The 17,347-nt window shown below is 41.6% G+C and overlaps 1 protein-coding gene across 2 annotated transcripts; it reads right to left on the bottom strand.

Annotated features, from left to right (window-relative positions):
* Nucleotides 1-352: 352 nt before the first annotated feature.
* Nucleotides 353-13,125, bottom strand: cdc42ep1a (CDC42 effector protein (Rho GTPase binding) 1a). 2 transcript variants are annotated; one of them, XM_035997221.1, is made up of 4 exons: nt 12,939-13,125; nt 7,162-7,272; nt 3,949-4,955; nt 353-2,487 (listed from the first exon to the last, which is right to left on the bottom strand). In XM_035997221.1, the coding sequence occupies exons 3-4, from the start codon at nt 4,427-4,429 to the stop codon at nt 1,766-1,768; spliced, it is 1,203 nt and encodes a 400-aa protein (XP_035853114.1). In that variant the 5' UTR covers nt 4,430-4,955; nt 7,162-7,272; nt 12,939-13,125; the 3' UTR covers nt 353-1,765. The 2 variants fall into 2 exon arrangements, with proteins under 2 accessions (XP_035853114.1, XP_035853115.1); XM_035997222.1 differs by having other exon boundaries at nt 3,958-4,955; nt 12,939-13,106.
* Between the last annotated feature and the right edge of the window lie 4,222 nt (nt 13,126-17,347).

The following is a 17,347-nucleotide window of genomic DNA, read 5'->3' as shown; positions in this document are numbered from 1 at the left end:
ATTTAAACATGCACGGTTTTTGACATTGTCTAGTCTATATCCACGACGTTCCACCTCCGGGATTGCTCCGGTACCGCCAGAAATTACACCGGATGTCACTGTTTTCGGCCGGATGTCCGTTACCTTTGCTTTCTTTGTGTTGTAATTCTAAACTCCGGTGGACTATGGTTAACTGCTCCTCAGATCTCTGCAGGGTAAATCCAGACAGCTAGCTAGACTATCTGTCCAAGTTTTCTGTTGCACAACTAAGGGCGCTTTCACACCTGCCTCGTTTACTAGATAATGTCAATCTGTGCTGTCCGATATCTTCCTTTCAAGTGTTGCAGCTTAATTCACTTCTTTTTTTTTTTTTTTGGTCTAACAACGTTTTTGTAACCAGCTTCATTTATTTATTCTTCAGTTACTGATGTGTAATGTCCTATATTTCCCAGAATGCAAAGTAATTCTAAAAATTAAAGTCTTTCTGGTCAAAATAATAGCTAATAATAATAACTGAATCCTACTTTTTGTGGTGTTTTTAGGATGGATTTTCCCATAAATATACAAAATAATAGTATTCATGTGAGCCATTTAAGTATGGGGAACATTATTTTATGAACTTTGATTATGAACTGAGGTTTAATGTAAAATGTTTTATAACCACTTTTCAGGTCTACATTCAGATTTTTGTGTGTGGAATATTTCTTTAATCCAACTTTAATCATTAAACTATGTAAATAAATGCATATTCAACCTAATTAGAAACATCTTTATTGTCAATTTATATCATCATAATATATCATTGGTATTGACTGCAGCATATGGAAGTGAATTGCACTATGTACTGCAGGTGCTCATACTCTAAGAACATATTTATAGGAGGTCAGTTAATATCTTCATGTACAGTTGTATAAAAGAACATATAAATGACAATTGAAAAGCAATACAGGAGTCGGACTTCATAATCACAAAAGGTGCACGGAGTCTCTATATAGAAGATCTGCAGCATACAGTGAGCAATTATATGGGTCAGGTTTAGTTGCGACTAGCAAATACCAGTATGACTTGTCATTTTCCTTCAGTCCATGTAGTTTAATAACTGAGATGTTTGTGTTTATGTGGTTTATCTAATGAGGCCTGAGATTCTAGATTTCTTATTTCCCTTCCTTTGGTGTTCTGGTAGTGTATTCCTGAGTGAAATGAGTTGACAGGAGATTGTAGGGAGGCCCAATGGTTGTAATAAGATTAAATCCAATTTTTCTAATCCCCCTTCCTCTCTCATTAGTGACCGAAGGGACTAGCACAGCGAATCTTTCCACCCTAGAATGTGAGGAAGTGTGAAAAGTATAAAGTGAATGACAGGCTTTGTAGTGTCTACATTGTGTCATGTCTGTGTTTCCTTTGAGACGATCTTAACTACATTCTCTGGCACATCCTCTCTTGCCACACCCCCTCTTTTTTTCAGTCCCTTTTAAGTCCTGACATTTTGAAAAAAAAAACAAACACTTCTTCTCTGTGTAGGGCTTGGAAACGTGCAGCGTCAAGTCTTTCACTCCCTTTAGATACATTCAGCAACAGTTTTTTGGCATCAAAACTGTATATCCTTGAAGCATGATTGTATAAAAGTAAAGAATCAAATAACGGGGATAACAGATTGTAGTTTTCATGGTCATCCTGTCAAAAGAGCCGGCCTCGTTGATCACAATTCTTTTTTTTTTTTTTCAGATGATTGATTTGATTGGAAATTAGAGATAAATCATACATCAGAGAGTCAAAACATCTCAGCTCAGACTTTAATTTCATCCTCGTCATCCATGTAACTGTAGGACATTTTGTTCTTGGGCTGGCTGATGATCATCATCATTGAATCGGCAACCTCCATCCTGCTCTGTCCCTTTAAGTGGCTGACGCCGTAGTGGCGTGCGAGCACATCTGTAGCACTCTGGAACCGCTCACTCTCCATCCCCATCCCAAAGCGCACTCGTTCAGGAGACCCCATCACCACATCAGCTACTTTAACAGAAAGCCCGACTCCGTTCACCTCCATCCCTTCCTCCTCCTCCCATTCGGCCCCATGCGGGCTCTTCCTGCCCCCGCAGTCCTCCCTCAGCAGGGAATCCACGTATGAGATAGTAGCCGAGTCCATCTCTGATCCCTCATTGGTCAACCCACACGCTGACCCCGCCTCCTCTCCCTCCCAGGCGTTGCCATGCTCCTCCGGGTGGCCATCGATCAGGCCGAACACCTCGCTCATGAGGGAGGGCCCGAGGTCAAAGGTAAAGGTGTCCAAGGAGGTGAGGGAGGGAAGGGAGTCAGAGTAGGCGGTGTAGGTAGGTTTGGGGTCAGAGGTCACAATGGAGGCGGAGCAGGTGGATAAGATGGCGTCGGTAGGGTCGGTCAGAGAGCCGCGGTGGATGTTAGGGGAGCAGGACGTGGGGAGGGAGATGGAAGGCTGCTGGCGCTCAGAGCGAGAGAGACGAGGCAGAGTGACGAAACCAGACTCCAGACCTGAGGAGAAGACAACGAAATTCAGCATGAGGTATTTTGTATAATCCAGTCACACGCTTCACATGGTTTATCATCCAACAGGGGGCGATGTAAACCCATCGGAGAACATCCTGCCTGACGATGACAAGCCAGTAAACCCCGGCCTGCAAAAAGTGCTGAGTTGTTCTGCTGTGTAAACAGTGAATCATCTGCCCTACACTGCCAGATCACTTAACGAGTCACACGCTCGCACACTGCCGCCTTCATGACCCAAACGGCTAAAATTACCACCGCACCTCTTAATGCCAGCCGCAAAGGGCCTGAGAGTCTGGAGGTTTATACCAACCAAAGAAAACAGCGTCTGATTTCACAGATTAACACCCTTTAACCAGAGAGCAAGAAAGGAGTAATCGGTGAAACCAGCTCATGGAGGATTTGGTTGGGTGAAAACCTGCACACTCTACCATCCATGTGTCATAATGCATAATTCCTGGAGAGTAAAGTAGCTCCAGATATCACTACGAAAGTACGCTGTGAATTGTGGTTTTTTGTTGAAGATTTTAGATAAAAATGTCAGCGCACACAAACTTGTAAATCCACACACACAGACACACACACAGGGGAGGTGAGACAGTATGAGCCATGAGTGTGGTGTTAATGTGAGCCTCTCAGACAGCTTGTTGCCAGCTCTGTCTGGATCTCTGTGTGTTATCAGTGCGAGCTGTGCTGATTATGAGCCAAGGTGATTCATAAGGACATCTGGGGAAAATCTGTCTCGATTACTGGGTAGAACTGATGGATGAGTTTCACTGCAGCTCTTCAGATGGTTACCACTTCTCTGCAGTTTTCAGTTCACACCGATTAACTCGTTTGACCTTTGTGTTTCACCTAGCTCAGCAACAGGACCATATCATTTAAAAGAAACATCTACGTTTAATCTTAGGGGCCATTTTTGGGGGATTTGATGGTGCATTTTTCTTAATCCTCGAAAGACTGAGCAAAAAAATTGATGACATGACATCATGTCAAGAAATTTCCAGTAAAGATATATTGGACTTTTTCAGCGATCCAAGACACTGTTGGTGTTAGTCCCTCAGAATTAAAGAGCAACAGCTTCTTTCAACCCAATCAATTTTAACACTAGAAATTCATTGTAAACGACACATTTTCGCATAAACAGAAGCCTCAGTAGACCACTGCATCTTGTGTAACAACAGTAATGTTATTTTCCCGCTCGTATGTGCAGGTAGCTTACAGTGGGTTTATTTGAGCATTTTTTGCTGAAAACAGCTGCCCGCTGCATCCAACTTAAAGATGCTGGAAAAAAAACTGTCAAGACCTGAGGGAAAGTTTGGGTAATAATTATCTGTGGTTTCGTCACTTTAACGACCCCCTTTACTACCCCTTTTATTACCCCTGTTTATTCCATTGTTTATGTAAAAGTATTGATCAAAGCAGCTTTAATAAAAAAAAGAAAATCACCATAATCACCATAGGAGCTTTTCTTCTCCTCTGGTGTGCTTTGAGAACTGGGGAAGAGCACTTTAGCAGTGGGACTCCCATTAGGCATATCCACATCCAGCCTGGGGAGGGAGATGGCGTTCTTGATGATGGGTGAAACGACGGGAGGCGGCGGCGACAGATCCTTGGGTCCTCCTGTGGGTCGGTTGTCAGACCCCCTTCGGATTTGACGGATCGTCCTGGAGAAGAACGCTCCGATTTTGTTGTCAGGGGAGGAGATAGAATCCGTTTCCCAGTTGTTCCCATTGGCTGTGCCGCCATGGTTGCTAAGGAAGGAGGTGTCCCCGAACACATCGCCGCCACGGCCCACGTGCATGGTGTGGCGAAAGTCACCCAGAGGAGGGCTGATCATGTCCAGCGTGAGGTCGCCTTTAAAGCGACGCTTGCTGTGGGAGTGTGAGACCAGACCTTTGAGGCCTGACAGCTTTTCCTGAAGATTCATGGTCACAAGAGGTGAACGGCTTAATATTTCTTGAAAATCAATCTTAAACAATGTCTGGAATTGCCTTTAATCCCACTGAATGGCAAAACTGAGGAGGCAAAGTTCAATGTTTCTCTTCTTAGATTTATGCCAGAATCAGTTACAGTTGAGCTGTCCAAAGTACGGACCTAAAAAGTCATCTGAAAGGTTATTCCAAGATCTTGAAACCGTGTAATTTCTGAAAAGTTGGACTACCGGCCTGCAGCGCCAAATACTTCACTGGAATATTATCTCTGTTTATCATGTGCAGGCCAAACTCTGTCCCACTCTTTGTAGCTCGTTGTTATGCATAGCTGGGTGAATTAAACGGTCATAAATTGAGAAGAACACTGCGCAGTTGTGTTCCTGGAAGCTGCCGGGCCAGTTGGAGTGTGGTCAGGTCGCCTGGTTTCCCCCGCTTGCCTTGGGCTTTGGCTTTGTCGACATCAGCTCAGAAATAGGTCGGAGTCCAGCTGCAAATGGTTGTGTGGTTGCACCACGGAACCATCTATGGAGAGTAAAAACAGGGGGAAAACATCTATCTTTAAAATGTAGACAGGGATGTATTTGATTTAGAGGGATGTTGAGAGAAACATATGACTTTTGCAGTTTATTCTGCGTTGGATGAGATTCTGAGACCACTGTGCTTTCCTATTCTGAATACTGTATGTACACTAGATCTGGCTTTCTGCAGGTTTTTAGGATTCCAAAGGTCCACTGGTCTGGAACCATCTAATTTTAGACCACAGTCACTCCTCTGTGCAACAAACACGAAGTCTGCCTTTTGTCCATAAAATGGGTGGACTTTCAGGGAATTCCTGCTTCCATTTTGTCTGACTGAAGGTTACACAAAGTTCATTTTACATTTCGCTGAAAAGTCTTATCATGCTTTTCAAAAGCCGAACAGCAGCCCTCATTCAATGGGCTTAGATTTGTTTATAAACAGGCAAAGTATGCTTAGCGAGGAAGGAAGAGATAATGAAAATGTCCTGATAAGAACATCTCTGCTGCTACTTGGCTATACTGCTAGACTGCCTGTCTACAGAGTATTTTACTCTTTTAACTTTTTATTTTTCCTATATTTTGGTCATTTATCTATTCTCTATTTTCCTCATCCAACTATTTCTATTAACATTTTTTTTAATTGTCTGTGTGTGTTTAGGATAGATCTGTGTGGCTAGCTAGCTTAACTGAAAGCTATGAGTGAAATACAATGAGCACCAGCCTTTTCAGCTAACTACTTAGCTGAAGCTAACCTTTGTGCGGGTAATGTTAATAAGCCATATATACTTCTGTAGCATTAATGTATAAACTCTCGTAACAATAGATAAAGCATTTTGGCCAACAAGCTAACGCTAACAACGTAGGCTGGCTAGCGTAAATTAGCACTCTCAGACACCATATTTCTGTCTCCATAATATTATTATATGCTGCATCATTGCACCTTCTATATTTTTTACCAACTGATTAGAGGTTAAAGCTTTATATTTCTTGGTACACTGAATTATTTGACTAATATTATTACTAATTGATGCATTCAGTTATTTTGTACTTGATTGGCAGCCTTTGACTGCCTTTTGTCAGTTTTTGGAGCTCCTACCTCCGTCAGTCTGTAAGTCTGTAATGAAGGCAGACAAAAATTGGCTTTTTCTCATGTGTTGTTCTTTGCCAGCAGAGTAATGGATATCCAATTCTAAAATATTTTGATAGCATAAGGCAGCCCTGAAAAGGACCTCTGGTTCTCTTTAAAAGCTTTCCACTGCAGCAGCTAAATGTCGGCGGGCCTCCCACGCATGCACAGCCCCGTCTGGCTTCATTAATGAGCTGCTATGGTTCAAGAGATGGGGATTGCGTCAGGTCCAAGGCAGCCCTTCTAATTTGCTGCTGACCGCAGTCCCAGGCCATCCGCTCCACTTCCCCTGGCTGGCGTTTTAAGAGGGGCATCTGGGAGCGGAGAGGGAGGAAACACGGCACATACCAGCACTGAGCAGAGCCATATCAAGGCTCACAAAGGGACGCCAGGGACCACAGTACCGAGGTGTGATGTTCAATCTAAGATGGTGTGAGCCTGCAGGGACCTTGTGCATGTTCCCATGAACGGCGCTAAAGCAACAGGCCAACTCCCAAGTGACAGCGGCCACAGACACAATGGCTCTATGCTCTTCCAAGTAAATGGTTTGTCTTCTTATAAGGTTAAACAAGAAAAACCTCAGTCTAATTGATAACCTACAGTATTACAAGAATACACATGGGGCCATTAATTACTTTGGCTGTGTGCTTACGGAAAACCATGGTGTTTTGTCTTTGCCTGTAATCTTGTTAAAGACCTTTGACCACAGCTCGAGGGGCGGGGGGGTCGCTCCCTCTAACTCCTTTTTATGTATCTGGATCCTCCGGGCAAAGCTCATTTTATCTTCACGTATGCTTCTATCCTGCTGAACTCCCCTTCCCTCCTCTAACTGATCCTTCTTTGCACTTGCTCCTCTGTTTTCTGAGTTATACAAATACAGCAGTCAGCGCCCTCAGGCCTCAGATGAAATGGCTTGAAAACCACCATAAGGACAGAAAACCCCCAATATTTTGATTCTTTAAAAAGGTAATAAGTTTAACGCTTTAATCCCAATAGCAGCCTGCCTGCCTGCCTGCCTGCCTGCCTGCGTCTTAGATATCAGAAAAGAATAAGGGACCTCTCGACAGGAGGGACTTGGACGTACCCTGGATTATCCTCTAATCCTTCATCTCCGCCGTTACCCCCAACAGGGCGCCTCTTTTGGGCAAGTCCTGGCTGCTACCACCCTGGCCGGCTACTCCGTTGGTTCTGATTCCTGCCAGAAAGGAAATAAAATACAGAATGAGTTTGAGGCAGGGAGAGAGTCTATTCAAACTGAAGCGAGGCGGGGTGAGAAGTGATGGAAGGAAGCAGGGGATGAAAAAAAGATTTAAAGTTCCATTTTCACAAAAAGGAGTGAAGGGGGAGGATGGCAAAACGGGGCAGAAATAGAGATGACAGTAATGGATGCTGAGAGAATTGAGAAGAAGAGAAAAGGTCAGATGAGGAGAGGAAACGAGGGGATTGAGATGTAAGTGGAGGAGGAAAGAACAATAGAGGAACGTGAGAGAAGAGAAAAGAAACATGCTGAGGAAGACAAATAAAGTCCAAGATATAAAAGAGCCAGTAAGATTTCAGAGAATGGATCTGATCAGTGTAGGAACACATACAGTATAATCAGATTGGTCATCTTTGATATTAGCATCACTAATAAGCATCACTGATGACCACTGACACCCATCTGATCTCTGTTTCTTTTCCTTATAATTTAAATAATGTATAACTTTAGTTGCTTTTTTTGGTGATCTCCTGACTTCTCCTGTAGCGCCACTATGACGTTGACATTTGTTGTTTTCACTCAAATGTCTCGACAACTATTGGATGGATTGCCATGAAATTCGGTTCACATTCATTTTAACCACAGGATGAATGGTAGTAATTATCCTGATCGTTTGTTTTTTCTCTAGCACCATCATCAGATCCAATGACATTGTGAGCATGTTAGCATGCTTCCATTAGCATTGCGCTCACTCAAAGCACCGCATAAAGCTGCTAGCTGGCTTAAGTCTCCGGTTAGTCTCACATTGCAAGACCTTCCTCCACAGCGCTGTGGAGGAGGGTCTGGCTAGTCCACACAGCATTCCAGTATAGGAGAGAAACGTGCTCTGGTTTATTGGCATTTCTTTAAACCAATCACAATCGTCTTGGGCGGCACTAAGCGCCAGGCAGAGCAACGGTGCCTCTGCAAAATAGCCTCGGGGAAGGAACTTGTTTTGGTGCACGTAGGGAGGCAAGCTCTGGAATTAAAAGATAAATATAATTTGATTGTCGGTTCTAGATCAGAGGATGTTTCCCGAATCCACCAGAGTTTAAAATGCCAACACAAAAAAAGCGGCAGGTGAGGGACATCCGGCTGAAAATGAGGGACATCCGGCGGAACCTCCGGCGGCACAAGAACTATACTGTAAATGAAAAGTGTCGATATAGAATCGTCTCTGGTTATCATGCCTTTGGTCTTGTACTCTTGTGACTTTTCACACTGGTCAAAATATATCTTGTTTGGGGTCTTTAATGCTTATATCAACCACTGCATGGTTTCACGTTTCACCAAGACATTTTAAATGTTTTCATGTTTTTAACCCAAAAACAAGAGCCTGAGGCGTTTTCACAGACAAATCTGAAAAGGTATCTTCAAAGGTTGTGAGAGAAAAACGGAATTACCCAGAAATCTTTGCAACAAGACATCAGTAGACCAGACTTAATCACTGTTGATGGGAAAACGTTCTGTTACAGCCCCACTTTGTGATAAAAGGCATTTTTTACATGAAACCTTCTGCTGCAGCTTTGAGTTGCTTTCTTTGGGCAACTCACCATACAGGGGATTTCGGTGCGTTCATACATAACAGACGGGCCCATAAAATATTTCCATGTCACTATGTACAGTATTTGCTTGAGGTGGCTTTGCTGGATATAAACCAGAGTAACCACAGTCTAATAGGAGCCGTGTGTGTTGTATGGTGTGTGCACGTACGAACACGTTCCTGAGCAGAGCATCGGTCGGTGAAGTCTCTCTCTCTCGATTACGACCATCAAACATCCTTCTTCTCAACCTCGGCGCTGATTGAAACCACATTTCGGTCTGAATCATCATTTTTTTCCCCTCTTTTCACTCTCTCATCTCCTCTTTCCTCCCTTTTTCTTTCTCTTTTTGCTTCTCTCAGATCGTTCCCTCTCATTTCTTTTCCATTCTTGCCTTCTATGTCCTTTGTCTTCTCTTTAATTGTCTCTCCTTCTTTTGTCTTCTCTTTCCTTCCTTTTCTACTCACTTTACACTCCTTCCTCTTATTTTTCTCTGGTCCCAGATTCCTCCTCTTTCCTCTGCTCCTTCCTATTTCTTTTTCTTCAATTCCTCTTTTCTTCTGTTCTGCCTCTCTTTGAGGGTCTTGACTGACTTAGGGAGTCTGAAACAGCTGTTGGGCCCACACACACACACACACACACACACACAAACAATCTCTTTTTTTGATGATTTTAACTCAAAAATGTTTACTCTGCTATAGTTTGTCTTAAAACTTAAAATCAGCGATGGATTTGTGATGTGTTTCCCCTCCCTTCTCTCTGCCTGGCTTCTCATGACCTTCACTCACTAACCCCGCTAACCAGGTGAACAAACATACAAGATAAGGCCACATTTCTAAGGCTCACTCTTTGACTTTCAATTATGTTCCTATTTTCGCCGTCCATGCTCAGTCTGAATCCAAGCAAAACACGGCTACACTTCCTCCTCGGCCAAGAAAACTTTTTCATGCTTCAACAAATATCCATACTCTCCGAGGCTCTCTGCTTCCTGCATCTGCTGGAACTGGCAGTCCCAATTTTCCCTCTTTGTTGCCTCTCTCTTTCAGTTTATATCTCTTCCGTGCTCGTACTGAAACTTTATTCTTTCCTCCTCCCTTTCTTCTACTCAAACACCCACATTCCCTCTCTCTTCTTTGGATTTTACAGGTCTTTAAAGAAAGTTTTAAAAGGGTCAGTTTACCTGTTAAGTGATGAGAGCACAGAGACACTGCAGACATTGTACATGACTGATAGAATCGGCCCATTTTATCTTATCACGTACAATACAGTACAGTATATTGATATTATTTTACAGAATGTCAACGATATGTTTAAGAGCATTTAGAAACAGTGTCACCATTACATAGTTTGTCCACCAGAGAGCACTGGCAAGTTTATTTTTTTCTTGGTCTGTATCATGGTCACAAGTCTGGACTATTTTTACATTTTATAAAATACGCTCAGTTGCTTTTGATTGCAAAGAGTTATTGAGAAAATAGATGCTACTCTCATGTCTCTATAATAAATATGACGAGAGCCAGCAGCTGGTTAGCTTAGCACAAAGGCTGGAAACAATTGGAAACAACATATAATGGGTTAATTAGTGAGCTTAAGATGTGCTTGCAGGACAATATGTGCTATTTTTTTTTTCTTTAGACAGATTTTGTTAGTTTTGAACAGAGTCAGGCTAACTGTTTCCCCGTTTCTATTCTTTGGGCTAAGCTAACCATCTCCTGGCGTGTAGCTTCATATTTACCAAACAGACATGAGAGTGATACGTGTTTCTGTTAAAAAAAAAGGGATATCAGCTGATATTTCTTTACTCTTAAATATTGATATCAGTATCGATATTGGCCTCAGAAATGTTGCAAGAGCAACATAATGCTACTATTTCTCAACATGAAGCCTCGAGCCCACTGATTTTGTTGTCGATGTTCTTCGCTGACAGCACAAAATATTGTAATATTGTGTGGTAAGTTTCATATGTTTCAGGGAGAACAGATAGCCAGCGCTGGGGAAACTTTACAACCATCCACATCGATCATACTCTGAAAAGTTCACATGCAGTTCCATTTTGGACTGCAGCCAATCAACAAACAGACCTGTACCTATCCCTGTTTTTCAAACTAAATCGTCATGGTGGCTCGGTCAAAAATATCCTCTTTTTTCACCCACGCAGTCCACTAAAATCTGTTCCTCCATCCTAAAATATCTAAAGTGAGTTGCTAAATAGTATTTTTAAACTATGATAACTAACTTTGTTTACTGACATTTGGAAGAGTTTGCCCACATTTCCCTCCGTGCAGCTGACAGCAGTGACCAGTTGGCTGTTGACGTATCAGTTTATAAAAAAAACGTGGTGAATCCTTTTACTCGGGGGTTTGGATCCCGTGGTTAGATGTTGTAACCATTTGGTGACAGCAGACCATGATGGAGCCGTTTTCCCAACATTGTCATGTGTGGCAAAAGAAAAAGAAAAATCAAGGGAACCCTGCAGTGTGAAAACAAACACAGCAGCCAGATTCTGAGTTCGCACCTCTGCAACTAACCCCTTCCTGGTAGGTTGCGTCAATGACACCCAAAGTTCACAAAGGGTCCCCCCTCAGAGGAATGTTGAACTCAGGTATAAAAAAATAAATTAAAAAAAATAGAGAAAAAAGGAAAACCACAGGGAATGTCTGCACTCATTTACTTCATCAAGTAGCGTATCATTAGTGTAAATCATATGAGGGGGATGTACAGGAAACATACTACATACATGTGTTAATCATCTGCTGCTGGCTGAGCTGAGTGCATACAGAAGGCCGACATGGAAATATCAAAGCATGTACTTAAGGAAGATATACTGTGTATGCCTGTGCTGGAGAGCCTGAGGGGATTTACAGAGCCATGAAAAAGTTACACAGTGTCCAAGTGGACTGAGTTCATCAGTGCTTGTTGTTTATTGGATTCTGTGTTGTTATCACTGAAGCAGGCTGGCTTTTGATTGATCACCACTGTGTATGATCATTATTGGCGGGCTTTAGCGGGCCAACAAGCTCTTCAATCAATGGCTGTGTGTGTGTGTGTGTGTGTGTGTGTGTGTGTGTGCTATTTCACATGGTGTCCTCCGTCATGGCTTGCCGGCAGGTTGTAGGGGTCAGAAGGCCACTGCCCCCAACTTGTAATAATCCAACACTGCGCTGCCTGTTTGTCTCCATAACTAAAACACCTCAATGCCACCAACTTCACCCCATCATGTTCCGTTAAATCAGAGTAGTAGTATATCTCTGTCATTTCAGTGACATGTATGAGAATTAATGAGTTGTGTCATGTAACTGCTGTAATTACAAGGCAGAGTGATAAAAACACATTGAAGCACTGGCAGGCAGAGTTTATTCTGACCAAGAATATACTGCGGCTGACTGAGTATAAACAAGTTACAGGGCGGATTGAGTTTCATGTCAGACATATGAGACACTTGCAACACTAAAACAACTTACACACCGACAGTACAGTGTGACCACTGACATGGTCTGATAACAGCTTGGTTTCAGTCAACATTTTTACAAGTCCTAATGTTACCTTATCTGAAAACTAAACCTAATATGTTTGCCTTTTTTCTCTGCTCAGCAGGAGGCATTTTTTTTCTCTCCCAGGGGACCTATTGATTCATCTATTCAGTAATAGAAAAAAACGACATGGCTAATAATTAATCCCAAAATATGCAGCAAACAATCAGGCTATATCAACAGACAATTGAGTCAGTTATTTCCTCTCCAAACAATGGTAAGTAGCCGAGGATATAATACAAATATCACAGGTGAAAAAAACTGGTAGGAATGTTATACAAATGTTATAGGAATATTATAGGATATTTACCCACATTGATGAAATTACTTACACTTCTCAGTATGCACCGAAAGGTCACTACAGATTTAGTGTACTTGCTGCAAGCTCACTCAAAGTCTCTAAATGAATATGATATACAATATAACTTAAAATAGCGCCTATAAAAGTCACCATTGACTTATTACTGAGTAGCCTAGCCTATTACAGACTCATTGAGTGTCTATCTGAGAACTTTATGGAGTGATTTTACGTCAAAATTGAATATAAACTCACCCAAGGAAACTGCGACACGAGGAACAGGAGACTGCTTAACTCCGGTTTAATTATCTTTCCATTACAAATGTATTTTCGGTTGGTGTGGTCCGAGGGAGCCGGTGGTGCAGCCGGACTGTCCCGCTGGTGCGCCGGGTGTGCTGAGCGGCGCAGCGCGGAGGAAAGGGGCGGGCTGTGGATCAAATAGCCTGCCAATGAAACCATCAGAGAGCCACACCGGGAGCGCCCACACTGCCTCATCAAGGTTGACACTTCAATTTGATGTCTCTCTAAAACATGCCAATTGGCTTGTCAACACGATTTGAAGCAATAAGTAAACAAATTAAGCAGTGCTTTTTACCTCTTAATCAAATGTGCACTTTTTTTTAGGTTCCTTAAAAAGACGAGGAGGATGAGAATACACTTTTAACAAGAGAGTGAGCCAACCAACTCTTCAAGTGCTCATCATCAGACTTAATCAGCTGACTTCTAGCTAGAGGGAAACATAATTATGAAATTGTTTCATGATGACTCAGCTTGCCTTAATATCCAATAACCACATGTCAATGTGACATAATTTAAATCTAACAATGACTGTCTTTTACTTAGAGCTTATGTGCCTTAAACTAACGCAAAGGGAACAGTAGCTTTTAAGATAAACAACGGTAGTAATATGAGCAGTTGTACCTAGGCTACTTTTTAGAGGAATAGTTTGACGAATTGGGAAATGCACTTTGTCTCTTTCTTGCCAAGAGTTACACAAAAAGATTGGTATCACTCTCATCTTTGTACAGTTATGAAACTACAGCCAGGAGACAGTTAGCTTAACTGGAAACAAGGAAACAGCTAGCCTGGGTCTGCCTTTAAGCACTTCTAAAACTAACTAATGATGTTAATGTCGTTTGTTTAATCTGTACAAAAACTGAAGGGGAATAGCCTCTGCTGTAATATTTCTTAAGAGGTGATGGTCAGTAGATTTGTTTACCTTCAAACAGAGCCAAGTTAGCTGTTTCCTCCTGTCTTTATGCTATGCTAAAGCTAAGCTTATCATCGCCTGGTTTCAGCTTAATTTTTAATGGACAGATATGAAAGTAGTATCGTTCTTCTCCATCGCCTCTCTGCAAGAAAAACAAATAATTATTTCCCAAAATGTATATTATTTTAATCTCACGTATAAAATTATAGCTACCAATATGGTAGTGGTTATGTAGCCTAGCTTTTGTGATTTGAAAACCTCACAGTGGAAGCTAAAACTGCACTATGGGCAGATTTATATGTTGTCAATGTTTCATGTAGCCTAGTCTATATCCTTGACGTTCCACTTCCGGGATTGCTCCGGTGCTGAAGGAAATTCCGCCGGATGCATGTATTTTCAGTTTCCTTCCGCTTTCTTTGTGTTGGAATTTTAAATTCGGTGGATTTATGAGGACTATTGTTGACTGCTCCTCAGATCTCTGCAGGGTAAATTGAGACAGCTAGCTAGACTATCTGTCCAATCTGAGTTTTCTCTCGCACGACTATTTAGCAGCGGCTCTTTGCGGAGTTTAGCGCCGCCCATGAGGATTCTGATTGGTTTAAAGAAATGCCACTAAACCAGAGCATGTTTTCCTCCCATCCCAGAATGCTATGTGGAGTAGCCAGAACCTCCTTCAGCGCGCTTTGGAGGAGGGTCTGGCAAAGCGAGACTACATGTAGCCTAACTGTTTGAAAACTGAAATCCTGTAAAAAAAAAAATTAAAAAAATGACAGTTGGCTCATGTTCGTGAAAATTCAACTAAAGGTGACTCTAGTGAGTCACTGGACCAATGGCTCATAAACTGCTGTTTATGATCCACTTTGTATTTTGCTCTTAAGTGTCCACAGGGTATCTAAATAATTCAGATATCATGTATTCAGACTACATTTCATTTAAGCAAACAGTAAATCTACAGTAGGCTATAGCATTGCCATTACAGGGATATGTTGATTTTCATCAATTGCAGACTCACTCTGAGGTTTATGATGATCAAGTAAGTAGAGTTTTACTTTTAATATCTCGGCAGGTTCAGCTTTAAACTTCAGTTAAATTAACTGACTGCTGTGAAGCTTCATCCAACACTCAGAGAACAACAGCCGTCCAAGTTGTAGTCCCATAAAGTGCACATGTGAGCAGTCCCACGCTGACCTGTCCAACAGGAAACAGTGCCTTATCAACAGGAACAGAAGCATCCTCACGCTGCCCTCAAAGGCTTCTAACAGGTCGGTCTGTCTGTCGTTAAAGCTCCGAGGTGGCCTGTAAGTCTGCCAGCGTACACCACCACCCATAACACCACAGCCACATGCCACCTCATAGTGCTACTACTTCCCCCCCCACACCCCTGGTATACCACACACACAAACACACACTTATGAGCTCACACGTAGGCAGGCAGGCGGAAGCAAACACAATCACACACAATCCTGAAAGCGGCCATCGTTCAGTTTCAGACAACACCCTTCCTTACCTCACCATACTTTGTCCTTTGTTTACTGTTTTACGTTTACTGTTTGAGTGGTTCAGTTTGTAGTTGTTGCATTTTTTAAATATCCACAGTCTTTGTACAGGAAGTTTGAGACTAAATCCACTATTCTTCTTTCTGATTGGCTCAGAGCACGTATGTATTACTAAATTTGAACCAGAACATGTTCAATCAGTAGGTGTACCTCCCGGTCTCCACATTGTCCATCTGTTCATTCCTTCTCACACTGATTGCACTTTGATGAAACTTTGGGGGAATTATCCGTGTTGTTTGTCTGTTTTAGCATTTACAAAATGGCTATGATTGGACAAAAACAAGTGAAACGTGTTTACTTGTTGTATTCAGTATTACTAAATTAATTATTCAATCAACCTTATCATTAGAGCATCAGGTGATTTGTAGTTTGTTAGATTGGATGTCCTTGGATGTTTACAGTTTTTTGCCGATTGCTTACACACCGAAATCAAAAGTATTACACAATTATCAAAACCTTACACTCAAGGAGCAAAATGTTGGCCCAGATGTGCACCACTATAAGCACAATGTCAGCCTCACACTTTTTGCAAAACACTAAACACACTTGTATACATTAGACACAGAAGTATATCATGATGTCACTTCCTTGCAATTCCAAAGCACTGACTGTCAAATTACCACAACTATGAGCCGATCTGTGAAACACAGCCATCAGGTGACCAAATACATGATTGTTTACAGTAATCGTAGACACACCAATCAGGTTTACAGTTTTTTCCAATTGCTAACACACCAAAATGACATGCATGGTACAATTATTTAAACTGACACACAGAGAGCAAAACCTCTTCTCAAGTCTCCAAAAGTTTAAACACATTTTCTGCTTTACACACATTTTGCAATATGGCAAAATGGCACGTTTTAAATGCACTGAACACGGTTCTCTGCATAAGACACAACAATCTGACATAAAGTCACATGTTTGCCATTTCAAAACACTGCCATTCAAAATGACACTACATGAGCTAATTGGCCAATACCTACATGTGCCACCTGGCCAAACACCTGAATGGTTAATTGTTACCACTTCAATCAGGAGGTAAGCACTATGAAAAGACCACAGGTGAGCACCTTTCTTTTTTTTTCTATGTATTTTTTCTGCACATTTTTTCTACACATTTTCTTTATCAGTTTACTGTTTTTTGTGAGCATATTTTTGTTCAGTCCAATGTAAATATATCTGCTGTGCATATGTTGCACTGACTTGTTTGGTGAAAAAAAACATGTGTTTCAAACATGTTTCAACAGCATTGTGTGTATCTGCAAATATTTCTGTGCATGTGAACAATCTGAAGAATTTTCTACAATTTGAACTATTTTAGTATTATGGCAAAGAATACTAAAGATGAAGTGCCTTTCATTATGCCCAACAGTGTGTAGTTGGTTAGACAAAAATCTGGCAATATGAATGAAGTGTGTGCCATTTGGTGCAAAAGTTAGATTTTGATAATGCTATATGTAGGTTTGGTTGCAGTGCTTCCTTTTGTAGGATATATGAGGTATTTTGTATTTTGTTTGGGTGTGTGGTTTTGTGAATTGTGTTAAGTATTTTGTTAAAACCAGCCTAGTTTGCAAAATTGTGTTTTAGCAATTGGAAAAAACTGTAAGCACTATAAAAATGCAGCAGGTAAGTCTAGTATTTTCTGTACTGTATTTTCAGTTTTTTTCAGATCTTTTGTTTTGTTTGTTTGTTGTTTTACTGTAATTGTAACCTGTACTGGATACAGTATTTTATGTTTGTCTGTTGTTTGCTGAGCTAACAGTGTTATACACACTACTGTAGTACTGTATCATGAACACTGGGACATGTTGTTGTTGGGATTCTCCATGTTGACATGTTGACTGATTTGGGTATATGGAGAGAAATTAATTGTATTTTCCTCAGTCTGCAGCATT

Source organism: Sander lucioperca, chromosome 22, assembly GCF_008315115.2.
Source record: "Sander lucioperca isolate FBNREF2018 chromosome 22, SLUC_FBN_1.2, whole genome shotgun sequence".
Lineage (NCBI taxonomy): Eukaryota > Metazoa > Chordata > Actinopteri > Perciformes > Percidae > Sander > Sander lucioperca.
Note: the sequence above shows the minus strand (reverse complement) of the source record. Positions and strands in the feature narration are given on the sequence as shown.

Bases quoted from the DNA above. Each gene is read 5' to 3' on its own strand.
- cdc42ep1a (XM_035997221.1), bottom strand. From the start codon at position 4,429: ATGAATCTTCAGGAAAAGCTGTCAGGCCTCAAAGGTCTGGTCTCACAC. The intron at 2,488-3,948 runs GTGATTTTCTTT...TCTTCTCCTCAG, and splicing joins AAGCTCCTATGGTGATTATG to GTCTGGAGTCTGGTTTCGTC.